The 24077-nt window shown below is 53.2% G+C and overlaps 2 protein-coding genes and 1 long non-coding RNA gene across 4 annotated transcripts in view; 2 read left to right on the top strand and 1 right to left on the bottom strand.

Moving 5' to 3' along the window:
• Nucleotides 1-5172, top strand: part of LOC132245794 (uncharacterized) — a 20853-nt gene extending 15681 nt beyond the window's left edge. The window contains exon 6 of the mRNA XM_059718708.1: nucleotides 5088-5172. The gene's annotated coding sequence lies outside the window, so the exon portion shown is untranslated. The remainder of the gene's footprint in view (nucleotides 1-5087) is intronic.
• On the bottom strand, nucleotides 2669-24077 carry LOC102575447 (zinc finger protein 135). 2 transcript variants are annotated; one of them, XM_059718697.1, is made up of 7 exons: nucleotides 23689-24077; nucleotides 19672-20352; nucleotides 19353-19542; nucleotides 18236-18408; nucleotides 17688-17814; nucleotides 10352-10468; nucleotides 2669-5719 (listed from the first exon to the last, which is right to left on the bottom strand). In XM_059718697.1, the coding sequence occupies exons 2-7, from the start codon at nucleotides 20263-20265 to the stop codon at nucleotides 3900-3902; spliced, it is 3021 nt and encodes a 1006-aa protein (XP_059574680.1). In that variant the 5' UTR covers nucleotides 20266-20352; nucleotides 23689-24077; the 3' UTR covers nucleotides 2669-3899. The 2 variants fall into 2 exon arrangements, with proteins under 2 accessions (XP_059574680.1, XP_019353092.2); XM_019497547.2 differs by lacking the exon at nucleotides 23689-24077 and adding an exon at nucleotides 21055-21605.
• On the top strand, nucleotides 5716-15943 carry LOC132245795 (uncharacterized). Its single transcript, XR_009457504.1, has 2 exons — nucleotides 5716-7501; nucleotides 9040-15943. It is a non-coding gene; the product is annotated as an uncharacterized LOC132245795 (long non-coding RNA).

Raw genomic sequence — 24077 nt, 5'->3', positions numbered from 1 at the left:
AAAGGGTAGAATCACCATTTCTTACCTGTCCCTACTGAAGGGTCTTCACTGGGGAACAAGGAGCTTTCATCTGCCAACGAGTCCCAGGTCTCCTCTGCGGCGGGGGAATCTGCAGCAGGACAGAGGCCTGGGGTTAACTGTGAATAAAAACCAGCCCAAAGTCACTAGGAAAACCCATTGCCTGCACTCCCACACCAGACCATTCTTGGGCACACAGGGCTCATGGTGGGCAGAACAGAGGAGTAACTGGGACTCGGGCTTTGATCATAGCAGCAGAGCGTAGGGTAACCACAGAAACCGCCAGTGTCTGCTCCCACGAGACCTTGCATAGCCATCGAACTTGCTAAAAAGCCACTAGTTAGTTGAAGCTGAGCAAAGCCACCGCAAGTTCTGTCCAAGTGAAAACACTGCCAAGGACAGCATGAAGACGACGTGCAAAGAGAGAAGCACGATGAGGAAAGCCTGCTGAGCTGGGTAGGTCCATGCAGAGGGCGTTAGAAAAATGCCCAATGCTGCAAACTCAAGGATGCATATAACCTGGAAATGGCCAGTAGCAGTAGCAGTGTATTTCTAGGTATGGGAGTGGGGTTGCCTCAATGCCACAGGTCCCTCCATGTCCAAGGTCACATCCCGCTTTGCCATCAGGCCAAGGGCTCTGCAGTTGGACAGGGGTTTCTAGGGGTGTCATGGATTCACTCCAAAATTGAGCTGCCTTTGGGGTTTACTGTGGCCCCAGCAGACAGGCAAGTGAAGGTGTGATGGGTTCCTATCCCACATCAGATCCTGTCGCAAAAAATCGTTAAACGATTTGTATAATAATGTGACTTATTCCATCCTTCCTCACGCTATTTGTTGCACTAGTACCTGGCCAAGTCGCAACTTAAGATGTGATTAACTACCTAATCGCATCTTAAGTGTAATGTGTGCTGGGGGCCTCATGTGGCATGTGGGGATATTCTCCCAAATTAGGTTGACTCCTCTCTCTAACTAGTGTGAAGCTAGGCTCAGTTTCTGTCGTGTTGTTAGCTGTGTTATGGTGTTTGATAGGCACAGGCATTCATAATCTCATGGTGTAACGGGAAGATAATCAAGTGAGGTGCCCAAGGCATTGTCTGTCTGGAATAGAGGAAATCAGCTCCTCTACAGAGAAGGCAACAGAGTCGTGGCTCTTTCACCAGACAGGGTGCAGGTGTCTCAGGGAGACCAGAACTTCCTGGAAGATTTTGGTGACTCGTGAGAGCGGTGGTGGGGTCTGGCTGGATGTCACTGAGGACCCAGCTGTGGAATATGCCCGGTCTTTCAGAACTGTCCACACGGGCAGAGACCCCGGGAGCCAAGGCCGGCCGAATAAGCAGGGACATGGATGGGTTTGTCACAGCTGGGAAAACAGGACAAGCTGAAGTGTTGGGACATCAATCCCCATCAAGCAGGCACCAGCTTTCGGCTGAGAGATGCTGCTGGGGAGGGCAGAGCCACTGATCCTTACGTGCTCCTGGGGAAGGGGCTCGCGTTGTGAAGCAGCCGGTGGGGCTTTCATCAGCTGATGAGTCCCAGGTCCCCTCTGTGTCAGGGGACTCCGAGTCGGAGCAAAGGCCAGGGATTAACTGAGCAGTAACCAGCCAGAAGTCACAGAGAAAATCCATTCTCCCTCAAGACCTGCACCAACCCATCTCTTCCTAATGACCGCTCCTGCTTGACCCGTTGCGGTGTCGCCCGTGTCAGGGATGCTCTGCCTGCACCTGTGGGGACAACGTGAGGGACTTCCCCTGCCCAGGGCTTGGAGCCGGCTGGGTCCCGCTCCTCTGTTACGGCCGAAGGCTGCACTGGGCAGCCAGCTCCATCTCGGTAGCCTGGGCCCGCGCGCTCTGGCCTCAAGCGCACATGGCAGCGTCCAGGCTCCTGCCTGTGGGGGGGAGACGACAGGATTTTATCGAGTGATTTGGGGGGGGGGGGCAGACCACGACCCACCACCCCTCAGCCAGCCCCACACCTGGCACTTTGTGGGGGTCCTGCCCTGCGCTGACACAGGGCCTGGGGGTGGGCTGCACCCTGGAGTGCCCCTCCAGTGCCCACTGCCCCACCTGGTCCCGGCTGATGGTGCCCCTTCCAGTGCCCCTCACTCCCACCCCACAGCCCCAGACCATAGAGCCGTGGTTCTCCAGAGCGCCCAGAACAGACGCAGCGGAAACGCAGAGTCGTGGTCCTCCAGGACCACCAGAAGAGATGGAGGAGACCATAGAGGCGCGGGCCTTCCAGAGACCGGGAAGTGGAAGCAGCCCCAGGTGCACCTGTGACAATCGCATTGACTGTTCCAAGTCACAACCCGGAAGTGCAAGTGGGGCCATGTCATTGCTGCAGACCTGCAGCCCTGGGGCGAGGGCAGGACACAGGCAAGATGCCGTCCCCAAAGGTCTCCATGCCCAGGGTGGCCTCCCCTGTCTGCTTGTCCCAGCAGGATGCGGCAGGCAGGGCCACAGAGGGGGGAGCCCGAGGAAACCAGGGGAGCACATGGGAAAAGGCCTCTGAAATGGGGTGAACTGTGCCCACACGTGGGAGGCATGAAACAGGCGCCTCCAAACGTGTCAAACCAAGTCCCGTTCCCTCTCCTTTCTGCAGCTGCCTCCATCAACAAGACGAACCAGCCCTCTGGCCAAAAAACAAAGACTCATTGAAAAAAAGTTACGAGGTTATTTTTTTTAAGTGCTGTCATACAGACAAAGTGACCACAGTTTTATATGTTGGGAGAGACCAGCAGAGGACAGTTACAGAGGCAATGAATAAAGGAGCATGCGCAATGATGAGTTATTAACCTCTTGGAGTAACCCACTAGCACAGAGGCAGGCAAAATATGACCTGTGGGCTGCATCCGGCCTGCCAGGCCATTTTATCCAGCCCGCAAGGCTCCTAAAACATTTAGAAAATTAGTTTTAATCTCCTGGCTGCCTGTCAAAGATGGCAGGAGCCAGGGGCAGTAGGACCCAGGGGGAGCCAGCAGCAGAACTCAGCCCCATGCCCCCATCCAGCCCCTCTACCCCAAGCCCCAGCCAGAAGCATCTGCCTAGCAGATGCTAGGCCTCTCGTCTCAGACTGTCCCTGCACCAAGGGAAGTGCAGATGGGGCAAGGGGAGACGAAGGAGAGGGCTGTGGGCGACTGCCCCAGTCCTCAGGGCCACCAGTTCTGGGTCTGTTTGAGCAGAGAACACATTATAGAGAATGCAGCGAAAGAAAGGAGGGCAGGGGGAGCAGCAGGCACCCAGTGCTGCACAGTTTTGAAGACAGGCTGAAAAGCAAAATCTGCTAAACTAGGCTCAGGGGGTGGCAAGAGCAGTGTCTTGCAGACACCTAATGGGCCTGAGTGTGACTGGGAGAGGGTTTGGGTGGCGGTGAGGAAAGGTGAGTTCAGGGTGGAGGGCAGGGAATGCTTCCCCAGCCATGAATGTCCTCCTTCCTGCAACTCAAGAGCCTCACATACCAGAAGCCTGGGAACAGGAGGGAGGATGAAGCTGGGAGGTGACAGTTCTTGAGTGTCATTTGAAGCCAGTTGTCTTGGAGAGGACACCCTATTTTGAAGGAACTCGTTCTCCCCTTGGGACCACTGCCTGCTTTTAGTAAATGATGGGGAATGCACAGGCTCCAGGGCTGATGCAAAGATAGTCTCCTCACAGGTTCTGCATGCATCTGGGCTGGCCTCAGGTGTTACCTCCTAGCCCCAGCCCACCAATCAAACCTCCCAGAGGCCACCCCCTGGGTCCTTTGGGCGTTGCAGTGCCCTACAAGGGCCGAAGGCTGGGTGAACGTTTTCTGCAGTCCCCCAGCATGAGGCTGTTTGCCTGAATACAGCCATAGGTGGGTGCTAAATATGTAGACATGTGCAAGCCCTTCCTGCTTTGCTGCCAGAATTATGGATGCTCCCGGGAATGGATGCGCTGGTGTCGGGCCAGGTGGGAGGACTGGGTGAAGCTCCTCCCACACTCAGAGCACTGATAGGGCTTCTCCGCTGTGTGGATGCGCTGGTGCCGGGCCAGGTGGGAGGACTGGGTGAAGCCCTTCCCACACTCAGAGCACTGATAGGGCTTCTCCGCTGTGTGGATGCGCTGGTGCTGGGACAGGCTGTAGGGCTGGGTGAAGCTCTTTCCACACTCTGAGCACTGATGTGGCTTTTCTGCTGTATGGGTAAGCTGGTGCCGGGCCAGGTGGGAGGCTTGGGTAAATCTCTTCCCACACTCGGGGCAATGATGTGGCCTCTCCGCTCTGTGGATGCGCTGGTGCTGGGCCAGGCTGGAGGATTCGGTGAAGCTCTTCCCACACTCAGTGCACTGATGTGAGGTTTTCCGTATGTGGATGCGCTGGTGCTCAGCCAGGTGGCAGGAAAGAGTAAATCTTTCCCCACACACTAGACACTGGTCTGCCTTCCCTGTCTGGCGGCGCTGGTGCCGAGCCAAGCTAGAGGACAGGATGAAGCTCTTCCCGCACCCAGAGCACCGATATGGCTTCTCCCCTGTGTGGATGCGCTGGTGCCGGGCCAGGTGGCAGGAGTGGGTAAAACTTTTCCCACATACCAAACACTGATGTGCCTTTTCTCTGTGGAGGTCCTGGTGCCGGCTCAGGCTAGAGGACTGGGTGAAGCTCTTCCCACACTCAGAACACCGATGTGGTTTCTCCCCGGTGTGGACGCGCTGGTGCTGAACGAGGGTGGAGGACTGGGTGAAGCTCTTCCCGCACACAGAGCACTGATGTCTCTTCTCCCCTGTGTGGATAAGCTGGTGTCGGGCCAAGCTGGAGGAGCGGCTGAAGGACTTCCCACATTCAGGGCACCCAAGTGTCTTCTCCCCTGTGTGGATGCGCTGGTGCTGGGCCAGCCTGGAGGATTGGGTGAAGCTCTTCCCACACTCAGGGCACGGATATAGGTTCTCCCCTGTGTGCACAAGGTGGTGCCGTGCCAGGTGGGAAGGGCGGGTAAAGCTCTTCCCAGAATCAGAACAAGGCGTCTGCCCTGTCTGGATGAGCTGGTGTTTGGCCAGGATGGACGAGCGGATAAAGATGTTACCACACGGAGAGTACTGATGTGTCTTTTCTCTTGTGTGCAGGCACCTGTGCTGGGCCAGGTCAGAGGGCCGCCTGAAGCGCTTCCCATACTTCGTGCAGTGGTGTGGCTGCTCCCCCCGCTGCACACACCGGTGTCGGGACAGGTCTTGCCAGCAGATGAAGTTCTTCCTGCACTTGGTGCAACGACGTGTCTTCCTCCCCAAGTGGACGTGCCGGTGCTGAGCCAAGGAGAAGAACTCGGTGAAGGTCTTACCACACGTGATGCACTGGTACTGACGCTTTTCCCTGTGCACATGTTGGTGCTTGACCAGGTCCAGGCTGCACACAGAGCTCTTTGCACATTTGATGAAGCGGTGGGGAAGCTCTCCAGAATGGATCTTGCTGTGATCCAGGCTCTTCAGGCCTCTCAACTCCACAAATTGTCCCCTGAACTCAGGGCTCTTTCTGGCTGTTGTCTCTTCTCCAATCTCACACCCCATTGGAGATGGTACCTGGTTCACTGCTATATTCTCCTGTTTTTGAAGCCTCTCCTGACCCTTTTGCCATTGGTCCTTCTCAGGTCTCAGGGAGCCCATCTCACCCAAAGTCCCTGGGGAAGTCTGTGGTGGCTCCACGTTTGCTGGCCCTTCCTCGGGACGCTGTTCCTCAGCTCTGCTCAGAAGGCAGGCACCTCCTGCATGGGGAAGAGAAACTCCAAATTAGTTCCTGACATTAGTCCAAGCGCTGCTATTCCTCCTGCTGGGCTAGGCCTTCAAGCAGGACTGGACCTCAGCACTTGTGTTTCCTTAAGAAAACAAGGTCTTCCTTCCAAAACCCCAAACGCTGGGTGTGAGGGAGGGCCAGATCCATGTGCCGTGCACATTTCCCTACTCAGTGGACTTCAGAGCCAGATTTCTGTCCCAGCTGTCAGCCCAACCACCTTGATGGGAGAAACAGATGTGGTACACGTGGATTAGGACAGGACCCAAATGGCTTTGTGCTCTAGCAGGCTGAGATTGAGACTAGAGGCATCTGCTTAAAGGAAGAATGAGTCTAATGGCCACTTTCTTCTACAGAACAGTGTCTCAACCTGTGGTATGCATACCCTTGGGGGTATGTGAGACACAGGCAGGGGGTACGCGGGTACCCCAATGCTTTCTCTCTCTCTCACCCTCTTTTCCTGTCAAAACTATGGCAAAAAATTTGGTCTGCCACACACTGCGCAGCACTTTAAATTCCCCAGTAATAATTTGGCGCTTCACACTTCACGCGGCACTGGGTCCAGCCCTCCTACCTTTGGCCAACATCACCTCTAGCCCAGGTGCACCCCTGGTGTAAAAGGTGGCAACCCTACCTACATCAGATCAGACCAGACATCAGTCATATCACGGCCTTATATGCACAGCCCTGCTTCTGACATATGGCACACATTAGTCTGTAAGTATAAAATCCCCTGTAAAGTGAGTGTTGGGGTACTTAGTAAAATTTTCAGAAGTTAGGGGGTACTTGCTACTTAAAAGGTTGAGAAACACTGTTCTTCAGCACCGGCAAGCTCGGGAGATGATGCCGAGCCTCCACCTGACCGGACTGACATGTTGCAGAAGCCAAAGTGCATTGGTGAGACTGCTCCCCAGCACTCACCCTTGCTCTCTGCCAGTCCTGAGAGCAGCATTACTCGGGGTACAAGGCTAAACAGCCTCACAGTGGATTTCTGGGGCTTGTCGGCAATCATAGGTCTGTGGGGAGCAGTGCCTCCCATTGAACCAGCTGCTTCTGTGGCACACGAGTGCTGTTTTTATTTGGTAGAAAAAGCCAACATGTTTCATTCCTCATCCCTCCTGTCACAACCAAATTAATCAGTGCCCATGTCATTAGCAAGTGATGCACACAACAGTCAATTAAGGGTTAAAGAAATCTCTGTCCAGAAGTTCCTAAGAAAAAAAATCCAAGCAAGAAACTTAAATTTATGCCCACGTCACAACCAAGAAACGAAACTTAAGCGTGATTTATGATTGGTCAGAGTAAAAGGGAATAGCCCTGTCATAAATCCCTGCAATTGGTCAAGAAACAAGCTCAGACCCCTCTCACGTATCAGACAAAAAACCTGACCCACTACCTTGTAACCTGATAGCAACCTGAGAGCACAAAGAACTGCTGCTTGCCAGATAATTAAAGATTCCACCTAGCAGCCCATCATTGGACACCTCCGTTAGTTACCTCTGTCTATAAATAGTTTAACAACTTCCGCCTAAATCGAAGACCTCTGAACACAAGCATCAGAGTAAATTGGTGACTTGATCAGTCATCAATCTCTTCCGTCAGCGCGGCTCCCGGACGTACCCCCAACCCTCCTGCAGGCCCGTACTGTCGTTTACGGTATCTCGTTCGTCATGCTCACGGTCGATTATAATCTAAGACACTCGAATGTAAACAACGCAAGTCTTCTGCCTGCGCGGCACGTCACTATCCGGGCGGCGTAAGTAAACAATCTCCTGTAACCAACACGCGTCTGTGCCTGATTAATTTCACCCCATCCATCACTACCCGCCTGTTTACGGCCCGGCTCCGGGAGTCAGCAAGCAGCTGACCGGCCGCTGCTCTGATTCCCGACACCTCCAAGCAATGTTCTGGGAGGGGAGGATTTATAGCTGCTCTCTCTTCTGGAAGGAGCGGGGCTGTGCTTCCTAGCTGCTTCCAGGGAGAGGTCCAACGCAGGGAACGAGCCCATGGACAAGTCCCAGGTGGCCTCCATGTCCCAGGAATCTGCACTGGGACGGCCTGCTCGGTGTCAGTGCCCGGTGGGGTGGGTGACTGCCCTCTTTCTAATGCCTGCTCGGTGTCAGCGTCTGGGGGGGGCGGGGGGTGACTGCCCTCTTTCCTAGTGATCCTTAGAAATAATGGATAGACTAATGATTAGAAATAATCAGAGCGATTGTAATCTTTAGAAAAAGACTATCTGAAATGTCTGTGAAGCGTACAGTATGTGCTCTGCCTATCAGGGCTTTGTGGTTGGTGCCTCCCTCCGTTGCGTTACGGTGCTGTCGCTCTTCCAGCCGAGTTGTACAGAAGCTATGAACTTATGCAAATGCCAGTGCAGAGCAATGTTTGCATCTAGCCTGTTTCTACTTGAGGTCCCACCTTTTCATACATTCTGATCAAGCAACTCGTACTATAAATCAGCTGACTTCCTGCCCCTGGGCGGGGGCGCTGGACCAGATGATCTCACAAGGTCCCTTCCAGCCCCGATGTCTATGCACGCTATGAAACAAGCATTCACAAAGCGCACAAAGACACAAACACAAGCAAACAAAGCATGCAAACTCACAAGCATGAGACCCCAGAAAACCAATACACAAAACACAATCACACAAACACAGCGATGCAAATATCAAAATGCAACGAGAAATACTTGCAGCGTGAAGGTGCTGTTGAAAAGACCGACTAGTGCTTGATCAGAATGTATGAGGCACAGACGCAAAAACACAAGTCACACACAAGCAAAACCGTAAGCAAACACAGAAAAATACAACGCAACACTTCATAAAAATACCGGTGACTCCGAAAGTCAAAACCTGACTATCACCGATCCCAAACATTTAGCATTTGACCACCATACATTTCAAATTTTCAATTACAAAAATAAGTTGGACTCAGACTCGATCTATTGAGGTCCCTTCTGACCCTAACGTCTATGAAAAGTCTTTGTTGCTCAAGTTACAATATTATAACTATCCCATGCTGGTTGTGACTAAGCTATTAAGTTATGTAAATCTCAATGTCGAACAATATTCGGATTTAAAGAAATGTTAATAATCTGCATATCAAATACTGCTTGTGCTATTTTGTGAGTGCTTCCTTGGGTGCCTGGCACAAACTCTGGGGTCTCCTGCCTGCTCAGTGTCAGCGTCTGGTGGGTGGGTGTCTGCCCTCTTTCATAGCAATCATTAGAAATAATCGTTTGAATAATTAGTAGAGTAGAAATAATGAGAGTAATCAGTACAAATAATCTTTCAGAAATGTCTGTGAAGCATGCAGTGTGTGCAACATTTCCAGGCCGGCATCTGTGCACCTGTGTGCTGGCTGTCTCCGCTGGATGTCTGCCTTGCAGGGGTGCCTGCCCCAAGCTGCCCAAATGGGGTTGGGGTCCCCTGTCTGCTGAATGTCCTGCAGCAGGGGGAGTTGGTGGCCTCAATCAATGTAGCTGCTAGTTGTTCAACTGTGCATAGTTCTCTGCTTGGATTTCTACAAATGTAACCGTGCCGCTCGTGTGTTTACTAACGAACAAAATAAAAGGGTGAAACAAATGAAAGGTTCTATCTATAAAAGAGAATGGATGATTTTCCTCCCGTCTTTTGTATCCTCATGTGAAACAGCAGAGAAGGGCGAACCCCAGGGAATCCCCAAGCTGAGCAGCGACAGCATGGCAGATGGCGGGGGGGTGGGGGGCAGAGGTGGATTACGATTCCTTGGGACCCTGGGATCCCCATCCTACTGTGCGACCCACCCACACCATGGATCCCAACCCCCAGGTGCCTCCCCCCACCTGGCAACCCCCACACTGCCCAGCCTGCACACAGCAGGGGAGGCGGGCAGCAGTACAGGACAGCAGGGTGAACAGGGGCCAAAAAGAAAATTAGGAGCAGCAATCCAAAGTGGCATCTAGTGGACAAAGGCCTGAACTACAAAAGTAGCGTAACACCTACTGATGGAAAAAGAGGGTAGTTACACGACTTTGAGTGTCTTTGTGTTTGCATGCAACGAATCCATAGATGCAACGCTTTAATTCACGGCGAGCCAAACTAAACTACATCCGAGCAGTTTTACTTTAACACGCCAAAAAGAGTTTTAAAACTTTGGGAAATCCCGCTCGTGCAAACAGACATGCAGTTGCAGTGCATGAAAGGGCAAATATCATGGCGTGTACATGTATCCCTTGGCATTAACCTGCACGTGGACTCTGTGCTGAGTCTCAGGGTTTGTGACACTCAAGGCCCCAGGGATAAAACAGCAAAGGTAAGACTCTGGTGCAAACTCGGGGGTATTCATTCCCCCCCTCCCGCCCCCTGCAAACAGGAAAGCGTGTTAATCTCAACTTCCCTAACACCTGTAATTAGGGAGAGAAGAAAGGAAGAGTTGCTTGTCTCCACAGCTTTGAATTTCAGGGGGTGGGAAGAACACCTGCCTGGACACATTATAGCATAAACTCTTTGAGGTTAGCAACCTGGAACGGCAGCACAGGAGCGGTCAGCAGCTTCTAAGCCCCCTGTCACTCTGGGTATCGAGAATTTCTGAAGGGAACTAGGTAGAGGGGATAGACACAACTCACCTGGTGACAGGTCCTCTGTCCTGGAGATTTCCCCATGGTCCTCATCCTCACAGACCCAGAGCTCCAACTCTCCTTGCTGGATGCGGCAGATTAAGTTAGGTGTGGGACCTCCATATCCTGTTTGGGGCAGTAGTTAAAGTGCGTTTGTGATTTGGCAGTCAAAGAAGAATAACTGATGGGGATTGGAAATGGATCCAATAAACTCAAGGTTTCGACTAGGGCAGGCATGGGCAAAACGGTGGATCTGGCTGTTGGCTGGACTCTATTTTCCAGCAGTCCCTGCCCCAGCTGGTCTTCATGGAGACCCTGGGAGCAGTGGGGCCGTGACAAGTGGGGTTGCAGAGCTGGGGCTCTACCCTGGTCCCACATGGTCACAGCCCTGCACTCGCAGGGTCTCCATGAAGGCCAGCCGGGAGCGATGCAGGCAGGGTGTGTGGCTGGATGGGGAGCTGCTCTGTGGGGCCAGGATCATGTGGTGGTGACAGCACAGGGCCAGAGCCGGGGCAGAGCCAGGATCTGCTGCCCGCACACCCCTGCCTGCACTCATCACAGGGCCGTGCAGGCAGCGGATCACAGTTCTGCCCCAACCCCAGCACCCCGAGATCCCGGGATCTCCTCGGCCCTACCCGCCCATCTCACTCCTGGCTGCGGCACCATCCCGGCAGCCTGACCGCGTCCCCTGCTCATGCAGGTCCTGCACCCGGCAGTGGGTGCAGGGTGGATGGGACAGGATGCCTGGGAAGTGGGGCTGGGTCCAGTGGTGGCAGCCAGAAGGAGCTGCCACCACAGGGGCTGCTGGGAAATGGAGACTCTCGTGGGCCTGATCCAGCCCATGGGCCAGACTTTGCCCCCACCCCTTGTACTAGGGCCTCAAAGGGAAAGGGAGGGTGGATATTTGGGACGAAAGAGAAGGCACTGCAGGGAGAAGCCTTCAATAGATGATGGGTCTTGTCACCCAGGTGGTGGAGGGGGAGTTGGTCACAGGAAACATAGCACCCACCTCTCTGAAGTATAAAAAGGGTACAAAAGTCATGACGGACAGGGGTGGAGAGACAGTGATCTGTGATGTAGTAGAAAGCAGAAAGAAACAGCTTTTACTGTTTTCAAGGTACCAAAATTAAGAGACATCAGACACACTTATGGATGGATAACACTTATCTTAGTGTAATTCCAGGCGAAGGAGTGGAAATGAGTTTATTCTCAGTGAAGGTCTAAAGCCAGGACTTGTGGGAGTGAAAAGAACCCATGACAAATGTCTGACAATAATTCTTTTTCCTGGGAGAGAGGGTAATTTGTCATCAGCAGAGCACAGGAAAGGATGATTTTATAAGAACTATAGATCCGACTAAAGCAATCCAATGGGAGGATGATCTTTGGGCAGAGATGCTTTCACAAGTTGGCAGATACTGAAGGGTTTAAGATAAAGTTCATGGGAGTCATGGATATGGAGAAAAGAAGAAAAAAAGGAGACACATTTCCCAGCATGTGCAATCCCATAATGTGGAAATGATCTGCAGAGTTTCCCAAAACTAGAATCGCATCCAAAAGAGAGGGCCCTCCAAGACAAATACATTGCACAGTGACTAGAAAGAGAGATATAACCACAGTGAAAGTGCGGTATCTTGTGAGAGCCTCGTGGCCCAAAGCAGCGTACTACTTGGTGACTTTGGGCCACCCCCAGAGATATGAGAGAGAAAGAGAACTGAGACATGAAATAGCAGAAATTAGTTCATAAGCAGGGTTATCTCTGTGTAAAAATGACATATTCTCTGATTTAAAACACCCAAATTCCATGTTTTTCCATGATTACAATGAAATGCTATTTTATATATATAATAGATAGATATGCCCTTATCTATCTATCTATCTATCTATCTATCTATCTATCTATCTATCTATCTATCTATCTATCTATCTATCTATCTATCTATCTAAATATTTTACTGATATAATTACAGTTTTTAAACAGTCTGGAAGCCTACCAGTGCCACAATCATTATAATAAATACATTCTGAATACTTATATATTTTGGCATTTGATTTTGTTTTTTTTATCACGGAAAATCAGAGCTCCCGCTGCTTCCCTTGCTCACCAGGATGCGGGTCCAGCTGCAGATGTTCCTCCCACCATTGCTTTGTGGCGCTGAACAGCCCTGATATGCCTTTGCCCTGCGCCTTCACTCCCAAGCCACAGCCCCCGCCATCCCCACCTCCAGGGAGCTGCTCCCACCACCCTGCCTGGCTGTATTGTAGAAACACTCCTGGGAAGATGTCTGCCTCCCTCAGTGACGGGGCTGATTCCCCTGAATGAGTCAAACCTCAGGACTGATAATGGTGATGGGGGACGGGGGAAGCCAAGCCAATCCAATCCCCAACAAAGCCCTGGCTTGTCACATGCGCCCCTTGGCTAATCCCCATCCTCTCAGCCCTGTCCATCACTCTGCCACAGAGGGAGCCGGGCTCCGAGGTGACGGCTGTGAAACTCAAGCTGAGCTGGGCCTGCTCACAAAAGTGAAAATGCAAAATACTGATGACAACTGCATAGTGCAAGAAGATAGCAGTCTGCAGCTGGACTTTCTCAAAAGACATAATGAGGTATCACTTCCAGTGCATCTTACCTATATTCATGCTGATTTTAAGCAAGCTCCTATTTGTCTGGTATGTAACTGGGTGAAATGGCTATCCTTGATTAATTAGTACAGTAAATATTTCTTTGCAATTAACTCATGTCTCTGTGTAGGAAGAGCCATTCTCCACATGGGCGTTGTGTTTTTCTTGAGTGTTAATCATTTCTTGATATGTTCCAACTTAGTAGAAATGGATAATCTCCTGTTACTGAAAAAGGTCATTCAATCCAAATCAGGACTGTCTGATAGCCAATAATGAACAGTTTGATTAACAGGATTTTCCCTTTAATCACTGCTTGGGATTCTCTCTTGATTGAAACAACTACAAGAATGCTTTGAACTCGCTGGGTATAAAAGAGGAGCAAAACAGCCAACAGGACGCACTTCAAGAATGAGAAATCATTTTGACAAGAACTCCTACTGCGCCTGGCGGATCTGCTGCTGAACGAATCCACGCCTTGAGAAGCTGACAAGACTGAGTCGCCTCTTCGCCTGCATTGGTGAGATACGATCTCTTTTACAGCTAAATATACTGGACTGTGCTCTGCTTTAGGCTCATTTAACCATGAATACTTGTAGTAAGTCAAGCCTTTCTGTCATTCATTGAATGAGTTGTTGTGTCAGTCCTTTATACGCTAGTCCTGAATCCCATTTCATGACTTAAAAGGAGGTACAATGGCAGGGAAGTGTGGTGTGGCCCGTCAGTCGGGCTGGGTGGACAGGGGCTGGCATTGGCAGGCTCCCTGGGCAAGGCAGGAGGCAGCACGCACTTGGCTCTGGGAGCCAGCAAGGAACGGGGTGGCAAGCCCTCGTGCCCCTGGCCGCTGGGGGGCACGGCAATGGCGGTGGGAGTGTGGCGGCAGTAAGCGATGAGCTCCCGCAGACACCGCCAGCAGCATTGGCAGCGGGAGTGGCGAGCACCTTTTTGTAGAGGGTGCACTGCCACGCTCAGAGGGTGCACGTGCACCCGCATGCACCCCCTACATGTCGCCAGTGCCCTTGTGGCAGCCAGCACCACATGGCACACAGTGTCCCAGCCCAGTGGGGCAGCCTCCCTGGCCCCAGCATAAGCCAAGGGTTGGGGGTGGGCACAGGCCAGAGCTAAGTGCCCTGTGCTCTCTCTGTGCCCCCCAAAAGCCAGAGAGATGCAAGGGGCCAAGAGGCGCCATGCACTGCCTGCCATCTTCCTGCTGCTCACTTCAACCCTGCCGGCTCTGGGGGCAGCGGCAGCAGCTGGGAGCTGCAGGCATCGGGCACAGAGCGCTCTTTTTGCAGGGGATTGGGTGGAGCAGCAAACTGGCACCTGCCATGGTTCCCATTACGGGACAGGGTGTTCGCCCAGCGCTAGAGCAGCAGTGCCCTGCACACCGCAGCATCCCTAGAGCTGCAGTGCTGCGCTGCAGCTGGGAGTGGGCAGCAAGGTAAGTGCCCCAGCTCTTCAACACTGCCAGGCACGCAAGGTAAAAGACCCGGCCTACCTGCAGGGCTGGGGGAGAGGGGCATATAGCCCCCTGCAAGCTTTACTTACCCCAAAGGCTTCAGGAGGGCAAGTAAGCCTGAGCCAAGCCCTGGTTGACCCAGATTTGCAGGTCCCAGGCCCCCTCCCTCACCTCTTCCTCCATCTCCAGACAGGGCTTAGGGTGTCCTGCTCTTTTTTGCAAGCTTGCAGCCTGCAGAGAGCTCTTTGCAAAAGGAGAAACCCATGGCTTCTTGCTTCAAGTGGGGAAAAATCTGTGTTTTTCTCTGCTAAAGGGGAAAATCTGCATCTTTCTCCTTCGAGTGGGAAAATCCACATTTTTCTGCAGGAAATGGAAAACCCGCATTCCCTGCTTATAAGAGAATGCCTGAGCAACATAGTAATGTCAACCAACAGTCTTCTAAATAATAAAAAGCTTGCTGCAAATGCACTTTGGGACGCGTGGAAGGAAGCTGCACGTATAGATGCTGAAGTAGGATTAGGTGTCACATACAGAAAACCAGGTAGCAAATCTCATGGAGGACTATATAGGTTTCCTGAGGTACTGAAGGAAAGAGAAGGCTTCAAGAAGTGGCAAAGCTGGATTTGGACCAAGTTGTACGAATCATATTGAATGTAATAGTTTGAATGCCCATTAGCCAGTTTAAACAAACGGCAAGGTTCATCTTCTTATCTAGGTTCGTTGCTTGTTTTACCTGGCCTTACAACGAACGGACTTAAAGTCTTGGCTCCTCCATCTTATCTCTAGAGACCTTTAACAAGTTATCGTAAGGACCGGAAAAAAGACCCTTAAGCAAACATTGCGAGAGATCAAAACCCTAGGAGCCTTTTGAAAAGGGGTTGTAAAAGAAAGGTCACCGCAGCGGTATGGAAAATCTTCCAAAGCAAAATTTAAGATAAACTGAATAGTCAGTGGACAAATTCCGTTGCGGAAGACAAACTGACCACCTAGCAAAAAACCTGTTGAGTAAGATCCGAGCCCAAATTTGGGAGTAGTGACAGGTTTGGGTAGGACGGGCCCAAGATGGCAACTCACCCAATAAAACCTGTAACCTACAGTCCCAATTTGGAGGTAACCTCTTCACCTGCAGAACAACGAAGGAAGAATCGCAAGTGTAGGCCGGATCAGACTGATCACCCGAACCACCCTCTCCGTGAACACGAATCTGTTAGTTCACACTGAAGCTGTGGAGCGCCCAAGTGGGACATGTTCCTATCACTGCTGAGGCCAACCCATTGAATCGTACTACTGAGGCCAGCCCATTAAATTGTACTACTGAGGAATGAAACCATATTTAGGTGTTTGGCTTCTTAGAATTCTAGGATTGTAACTATAATATAGTAATAACTTTTCTGCTTCAAATTATAGAGTTAGTTGTAATTGTAATTGTTTTAAAGAAGTGCATTTAGAGTATTGTTCCTTATATATATAGTTATCGTGTTTTTGATGTTTATGGTATTTCTTAAAATAAAATTGTGTTGTATAAATTAAGTGTGAAACCATTGTGAAATCATGCAATTAGCTGAAAATTTCCCCACCCAGTGCATCAAACAAATCAGTAAGTTGTGTGGGATCTTCTCTATTCCATAACCCGCTAGAGACAGTATGCAGAAAAGACAAGAGCTGTATAAAAGGGGAGCAGTCAGAGAAGCAGCACTGAATTACTTGCATGAGAGACTGAACCATAGAGTGAATGCGCACACCATTTATAAGCTGGCTAAAATCCACCATGTATAAACGAATGACTTGGATTCTGGACCCATTGCTGCTAGTGCTAGAAAAGAGGATTAACACGTGGTCTCGAACAGGTCCTTCCTACCTGAAAGGCATATTATGAGATTGTATTGAAAGGAGAATTACCCAAAAGACATTTGCATCTGTAGACACTATAAATTTAAGTTGGACTTCCAGAGGAGTGTGCAGAGCATATTAGGAGAGTAGTAGTTAATTGAAAAAAATAGGCAAATAGGAGAGTTGTATAACCAGGTTGTGAAATGTTAGGAGACTAATGGTACGGGAATTATGGTATTTCGTCTAGGAAACCGAACAGGGTAAGGGACTGGGGTGAATGGTGACTAATATATCACATCTCTTCTTCAAAGAGAAAGGCAGTAAATACCAATGTCCCAATGACAAGAGAACAGTGACTTAGCCACTCAGTGAAAAATGTAAGGAAAAAGTTTTTGCGGCTCAAATCGAGATGACCACTAAAATGAGTGATAACCAGGATCTGTTTAGACAAGTACAAAAAAACCCCAAAACTCAGCCATTTCCCATAAAATGACAGAAAAGAATCAAAAGCTCTATATGGTCTTGGTTGACCTAGAAAAGCATTTGAGCGCTTCCCCAAGAAAGTCCTTTGGGGAAATGGAGGGAACAAGAAAGCACCACAAAAGCAAATTGACCTAGTAAAAGGTAAGTAACTCAAGGCTCCACGCAAGCCGGAACAAGTCCTTGTGTTAGAGATCTTCTGGAGATGAAAGCTAGTTTTCGCTAGACCCTGCCCCAGCCCACTTCTTTTCAGCACAGTGAAGGGTGGCTGATACGTAGAGGGATTTTAGGAAAACACTTGGGAACGTCAGAGTGAGCTGGAGAGCACAGGCCTCCAGGTAAATAAAGCAAAGCCCTAGTCTGTAGTCTATGGAAATGAAGATGGTAGGAAGGAATGAGGACAGAGGCTTCAAGTGACTCCTGGATTTTATCACCTGTACCTATGTCACCAGAGGAGTTGAGGACATGCACATCCCATGCCCCATAGCAGTAGAGGCTGATAAGACTTCCATTACCTTCTGCTGGGTCATAACCAAAGGAGGAGAAAGGAGATTTGAACTGAGCATGCTGATTGTTCAATGTGTTTGGATAGGACACACTGCGCAAGAGAGGGGAAAACAGAGTAATTCCCCAAGGAATAGCCGATTTTTATGCACAATGAATTGGAGATTATATGACCATGCACAGGGAGATCCTGTTGACAAGGAACTGCTGAAGACAGAAGCACCAGGAGCTGCAAGGACGGGGAAGACTCACGTGAAGGCGGCTGGATCAAATGAAGGAGAACGTGTCAACAGGAAACGCGAGAGAGGCCTGATCACTGACAGAGCAGTGGGGAGGAAGTGGATTTAAACCACCAGCCAAAAGGTCATGAGGATGAGACTGCTGAAAACCAGGGAGAAGGCAACAAAACCTTGGAGCTCGCATGGCTCCAGGGGGAAGCAAGAAACAGAGCTTTACCCAGGGAAACGAGGGCATGGAAATTCCTCAGCATCTGGTCCCGGTAAAGCTCCTTGTCTTCATCTCCCAGCAGCTCCCACTCCTTCCGTGTGAAGTACACAGCCACGGCCTCAAAGACCTCCAGGAGCTGCAGTCACAAGTGTTACACTCATTAGTACCTCCTGGCCCATCTTTCTTCTGCCCCCACAGCCCTATCTGGTACTACAACTAGTTGCAAGCTTAGGGGTACAAAATTCCCCACGTGATGTGGGTGCAACGTGTCTGCCTTAATTCATGCTCTATTTGCTCAGTCCTTCAAGACAGCTGAGGCAGCACTTTTAGTGGTAGAGAGCCCTGGCTCCGTGGTCTCTTCCAGTACTAGCACCCCTGGCTATCCGCACTAGCGAGCGAGCTCCTGATAATGTCCCTGTGTTTGCAGCCTCCTACACCAGAGGCTTGTCATTCCTCCGGTCTCTCTGCTCCCCAGACTCTTTACAGCACCTCTGACTCGTCCTGGGCTCTGCCCCAGCTCTGCACCCACACCCAACTGGAGCTGGTGCCCTGCTCACCTCCGTGCTCTCCCCCTGCTTCGGAGGCCTGCTCTGCCTCTTCTGCACTTGGCCCAGATCAGGTGTCAGGGAGCCCCTCTCTCCCAGCCTCCCTGGGGAAGTCCTCTGCAGCTCCCAGTTTACAGGCTCTTCCTCAGGAGGCTGCTGATCAGCTCTGTCCAGGGTCCCTGCACCTGTTGCGTGGGGAAGAAAATCCACAGGTTAGTCCTGGTGTTGCTGGCACGGGGAAAGCCCTGCTATTCTCCTGTATTGGCCTGCGATGAAGGCAGCCAGTAGATCCAGTGTGCAGAAGAGGGGAAGAGAAGGAAGACTAAAAATCCCACAGCTCTTGCTAATAGACCCCCATAGGCACAAAGCTAGAGATGAGCCCCGATAACTCTGTCCCAGGTCAGGGTGGCGATCACCGTGCCACGTTAGAGCCTGCAGGGACATCACTCCCTGGGAAAAAGCTTGAGGGATGTTGGTGTTGTGCTGGAATCCACATTTCAAGGAGAGGGGAAGAGGCCAGTCTTTTCCAGGGTGCACAGGAGGCATCCAGGGACACTGGGAGAACAGGAAAAGCCAATCTGTTGGAGCCCTGACCCCATCAAAATGTCCCGGCGGAGAGATTTCTCCACGAATAGACTGTGCCTCCTGCTGCTGGAAAGACTAGAACCCGAAAGAGGAGCCCTCTACCTGCTCCCGGGGAAGAGCCTTTTTGGGGCACCAGGCTGTGCAACTTCCATTTGCTGACAACTCCCCGGTCTCTTCTGTTTTGGGGGAATCTGCAGCCTGAGATTAGCTGTATGTGAACCAGCCGGATGTCACTGGGGAATTTCATTTCTCCGACACCTGCACCAACCCCTTATTGGGCACCGAGGGCTCACGGGGGCAAGAGAAAGGGGTGAGTGCATCTTTCTGCTGGGTGCTGCACATAGGCAGTGAGAAAGATCAGGCGCCCTCAGTCCGGTGCTGCCCAGGAACAGAGATCAGAGCCCTGTCCCACCCCAGCCACGTGGTTACAAATATTGCAGCCCTGTCATGGGCAGGGGCAGACAGATTTCAGCCTCTCCACCTGAGCGCAGAACAGCCACTCAGGTACCCAGACCCACACCTGGGCCTGCATCTGAAACCTCACCTGACTCCTGGTGGGGCAGGGGCTCCTCCTCTTTGGGGACAAGAGCTGACTTGTCCCCAGTCCCTGGAGTTTCCCTCTGTCCTGCCTCCTCCAGAGGATGCTCCAGGCAGGAATCAACAAGTCCCTGAAAGTCCCCAGTGGGCTGCATCGTGCCTGAGGACACCTCTTTGACGTTCACACTCACTGTGACCTGGAGCCAAGATAAATATTTTACTGGAGAGCTGGGACCTAAGAGAGATGGGGATGGGAAGGAACATCTCCCGCCACATGGAGGTGTGGACAGACGCATGGATGACATGGGTGAAATAAATGCTCTCACCTGGAGCCTCTCGTTCTCTGCGTGCCCCAAGTGAAACCCTTCAGCTAGGGCCACTGCTTCAGCGCAGGTCTCCACACCATGTCCCCACTGCCAGCTCCGCATCTCCCGGGGCAGGATGGCCAGGAACTGCTCCAGCACCACCAGCTCCAGGATCTGCTCCTTGCTGTGGCGCTGGGGCTCCAGCCAGCGCCGGCACAGCTCCCACAGGCGGCTGCAAACCCCCCGCGGCCCCTCACCCTCCTGGTAGTGGAGGCTCCGGAAGTGCTGGCGCCAGGTCTCTGGGGTGGGGAGGACATCCCCTGGTGCCAGCTGTGTGGCCCCAGATGGGGACTGCACAGGCTGCATTGCCTCCTCCCCCTGGATCTCCTGGCACTGAACTGGCTCCTCCTGCAATTGCTGTTTGACTTGCTGTGGTGCTGACCATCTCAGGGACAGCTCCCCAGTCCCAGCCTGGAGGACACAATGGACTTGTCCTGTCCCCTCAGCTCCTGCCTGGAGACCTGCTGCGTCCCGCTCCTCCATCTTCACCTCACCCTGCACCAGCGCTGCGGAAGGAAGGCCCACAGCGGCCACGGGCTCCAACGCAGCAGCCATGGTCTCCGCCGGGGGAAGCCTCACCCTACCCTGGGCTCTTGCACTCTTGCACGGCACCTGTTACCAGCTTCCAGGCTCTTGAGCCGTCTGCAGCAAAAAAGACAGCACAGATTTTGTTTTTAAGTTTTGCGTTCCAGGTCAAATTAGCCAAATCCATTCTGAGACCTATTAAATGAGCAGAACTCAATCGTTCGGATCCACGTGAAGCTACCATCAGCAAGCATCCTGCCTCCCAGACTCATCAGCCTGGGGTTTCAGATACTTCCAAAGCCATGGCAGGCATCCTAGTTGTAGGCCCAAGCCCCAGGGTGGATAAAAATCAATGATTTGAAAAAAAAAAGGAAAAAATGGATTTTATTTAGATCAGATTTTTTTGATGTAATCCATTTTTAAGATTTAAAAAAACAAACAGAAAACCCCTTATATAAAGATAGTCTTAATTTAAGATCTGTGACAGCTCAAAGATATCATCCTGCCTTGCAGCAGGGCTTGCAGCCACCTGCTGGGAGCAGCTGGGCTTCGTGGCTGGCAGCAGCTGCCCAGAGCCCGGCTGGCGGTGGCATGCCGAGCAAAATGCCCTCGCGCGCCGTGCTCGGCACGCGTGCCGGGGGTTGCCGACCCCTGGTCTAGAAGGTCCCACGAAGCTTCCTTTCACTTCTCAAACTGCGGATTCGCGTCTCCAGAGCTCACAGCCCTGTTCCCAGCCGTACATGGAGATGAGAGATAACAGACCCGACTACCTACTCATCAGCCCTCTCTCCTCCCTCCGCAAGTCAGCGTGCGCCTTACCTCTCTCTAAAAGCGCGACGCGTCGAGAGGTGAAACGAGTCCCGGATCTCAAACCACAAGAACGCACTTTTTTTTTTTGCAGAAAGCAACGCTCAAAGCCAGGGTTCCCGGCTAGATAGATTTGATTGCAGTCAAACCCTGCAAGCCCAGCGCAGCCGGGGCTCGGATGGCCACGTAACCAAGGGGCCAAAGGAGCACTGGGGTGGAGGGGGAATCCTCTGTCTCCTTAAGACAGGTGGGTGCAGCCGGGATCCCGTCGGCGATCAGGGGCTCTTCCTTTCCGATCGCCCGGGCCGGGGCATGCCCGCGGCCAGGTCGCACGCGATGGGGGGCCCTGACACTGACAGTGACAGGGACAGGGACAAGGACAAGGACCGTCCCCGCTTCCCGGCACGGGCGGGCTGGCCCCGCGGTGCGTGCAGACGGGGCCGGGCCCGGGCGCGGCCGGAAGGGAATGGCCCTGCCCGGCGGATCCCCGCCCGGCCCGGCTCGTGTCCCGCAGCTGCAGCCCCTCGATCCCGGCCCTGCCGAGCGCTGCAGACTTGAGTCGAGTAGCGCCTCCCCTCCCCTCCCCTCCCCTCCCCTCGCTACACTGTTGCCGGCCACGCGGCTGGGGCTTTCCCCGGCCGCCTCCCCGCGTCCTGCCCCGCTGCCCCCGCCCACCGTCGTCTAGCCCGGGAGACACGACACGACACGACACGACACGACCCCCCCAGCCCATGCACCGCTTCTCTTTCTCGGGGCTTAGCCACTGGGAAGGGGCAGTCACGACCCCGTCCTCCCTGCTTCTCTGCCAGCCCCCCTCCGACCCACTGCCACGCTCAGGCGTGGGGAGCTGGCGGGGTCAGCAGGGAAACTGAGGCACAGGGGCTGGCGGGTTTGGGGGAAACTGAGGCATGGGGGCCCAGAGGGCTCGTGGGGGGCAAGCAAGTAGGAGGAAGCTGGGGCATGTTGGGAAACAGGCTTCGGGGCCTGGACGGCTCTGGGAAACGGAGACGCGAGGGCTACAGGGCTTGTTGGGGGCAACTGAGGAGCAGGGGCTGGAGGGAGGGAACGGGCTCAGAAAGCTGGGGGTTTCTTTGGGGGAAACTGAGGCATGGGGCTTGCAGGACTCATAGGTAAGCAGGCTGAGGGGGAATCAGACACGGGCTGGCCGGACGGCAGGAACTGAGGCAGGGGGAACCTGAGGTCCAGGGGAATCCAGGCCCGGAAGCTGCAGGACTCATGGGGAACGTGAGGCTCAGGGAGCTGGAGGGCTTCCTGGGGACAAAATAAGGCATGGGGAAACTGAGGCAAGGAGGGTGAAGGGCTTGGGTGGAAATGGAGGCAGGGGGAGGGGTGAATGGTGGCAGCACCTCCCTCCACCCTTTCCCTGGGTCGAATCCTAGCCCCACGCGCCACGTGGGAAGGGCCGATGGGACAGCTCCCGGCTTGTTGGGATGGCAAAGGGACAATTCTTGGCTCCAAGCAGCGCAAGTCCGTCTGTCCCTCCCACCTCCCCTGCCCCTCTCCTCACAGCCACCTGCACCCCCCGCACACCCTCGAAGCAGGCCACACCTCACCCATTTCTTTGAGGGGCGTCGGGGATGCCCCTTTCTCCTAGGGTTTTGATCTTGATTAGCGCCCCTTAGGCAACTGACTTTGCATCCAGCAAGAGATGCCCTAAACAATGCAAAGAAGTGCATTCTGGGACTCTGGAGGGCAGCTGAACAGGAGCCACCAGCATGCCCTTGTTGCCAAGAAGGCTAGCAGCATCCTGGGCTGCACTGGTAGGAGCGGTGCCAGCAGATGGAGGGCAGTGACTCTTCCCCTCTATTCAGCACTGGCGAGGCCACATCTGCAGTCCCGTGCCCAGTTGTGGGCCCCCCACTACAGGAAGGATGTGGACAAATTGGAGAGAGTCGGGCGGAGGGCAACAAAAATGGTTCAGGGGCTGGGGCATGTGACTTGTGAGGAGAGGCTGAGGAAACTGGGCTTATTTAGTCTGGCGAAGAAAAGAGTGAGGTGGGGTTTGAATAGCAGCCGTCAACTCCCTGCAGGGGGGTTGCAAAGAGGATGGAGCCGGACTGGTCTCAGTGGTGCCAGAACAAGGAGCAACGGGCTGGGTGCAGCAAGGGAGGTTTAGGTTAGAGGTGCACTGATACATCGGTCCGATATCGGATCGGGCCCAATATAAAGAAAATTAATTGTATCAGAAATTGGCCTGATGTAGCTGATAATTTGGCCAATAAATGGCCCGTGCATGTGCACAGCCTCAGTGCAGGACGTAGGTGGTAAGGAGCACGGCCCAGCAGCTTGGAGAGCTGCGTCCAGCTGGGAAGTCTGTTCAGGGGGAGGGGGAGGAAGGAGGGAAGGGGCATGGGGGGAGGACAGCTCGGTGCCCCCCACGGTGAGGGAGGGAGTGGGGCTGGGATAGGCGCCCCCCACGCACCGGGAAAAGCCTGAGGCAGCCCTGGCCCCAGCCCGCAGCTGCAGCCCGCCCCATGCAGATCCGGAGGCATCCCCCCCCCTGCCCTGCCCCATGCCCTCTTGGGGTGCACGCAGTGGCAGGAGCTGCCCCTCCCCCTGGACAAGCTGCAGGTCTGTCCCGTGCCTCCAGCGCCTGCCCAACCCCTGCCCCACGCCCTCCCTCACCGCAGGGGCCTCCCTCGGCTGTCGGTGTCGCCCCCAAATCTGTCAGTGCACCGCTAGTCCAGGGTCGATAGAAACAGCTGTCTCACGACACGATCTGTCACGACCGCCGTTCACTGGTGAGTCGCTCAAGACATTTACAGCGGCCACGTGTGCAAAGGCCTGGGGGTAGGCGTGTTTAGGGTGCGCACGTGCACCGGGGGTGCGTTTGTAGGTGTGCACGGGGGGGTGTATGCGTAGGATGTGTGTGCAGGTGGATGTAGGGGTGTGCGTGTAACTGGGCTGTGTGTGCCCGTGTATAGGTGTGTGTGCAGGGGCATGTAGGGGGGTGTGTGGGTTTTTGTAGGGTGCGTATATGTGTGCATGTAGGGGGGTGTTTATATAGGCGTGTT

This window comes from Alligator mississippiensis, chromosome 15 (genome assembly GCF_030867095.1).
Source record: "Alligator mississippiensis isolate rAllMis1 chromosome 15, rAllMis1, whole genome shotgun sequence".
Lineage (NCBI taxonomy): Eukaryota > Metazoa > Chordata > Crocodylia > Alligatoridae > Alligator > Alligator mississippiensis.
The sequence above is the reverse complement of the archived record's forward strand: the minus strand, read 5'-3'. Positions and strand labels throughout refer to the sequence as shown.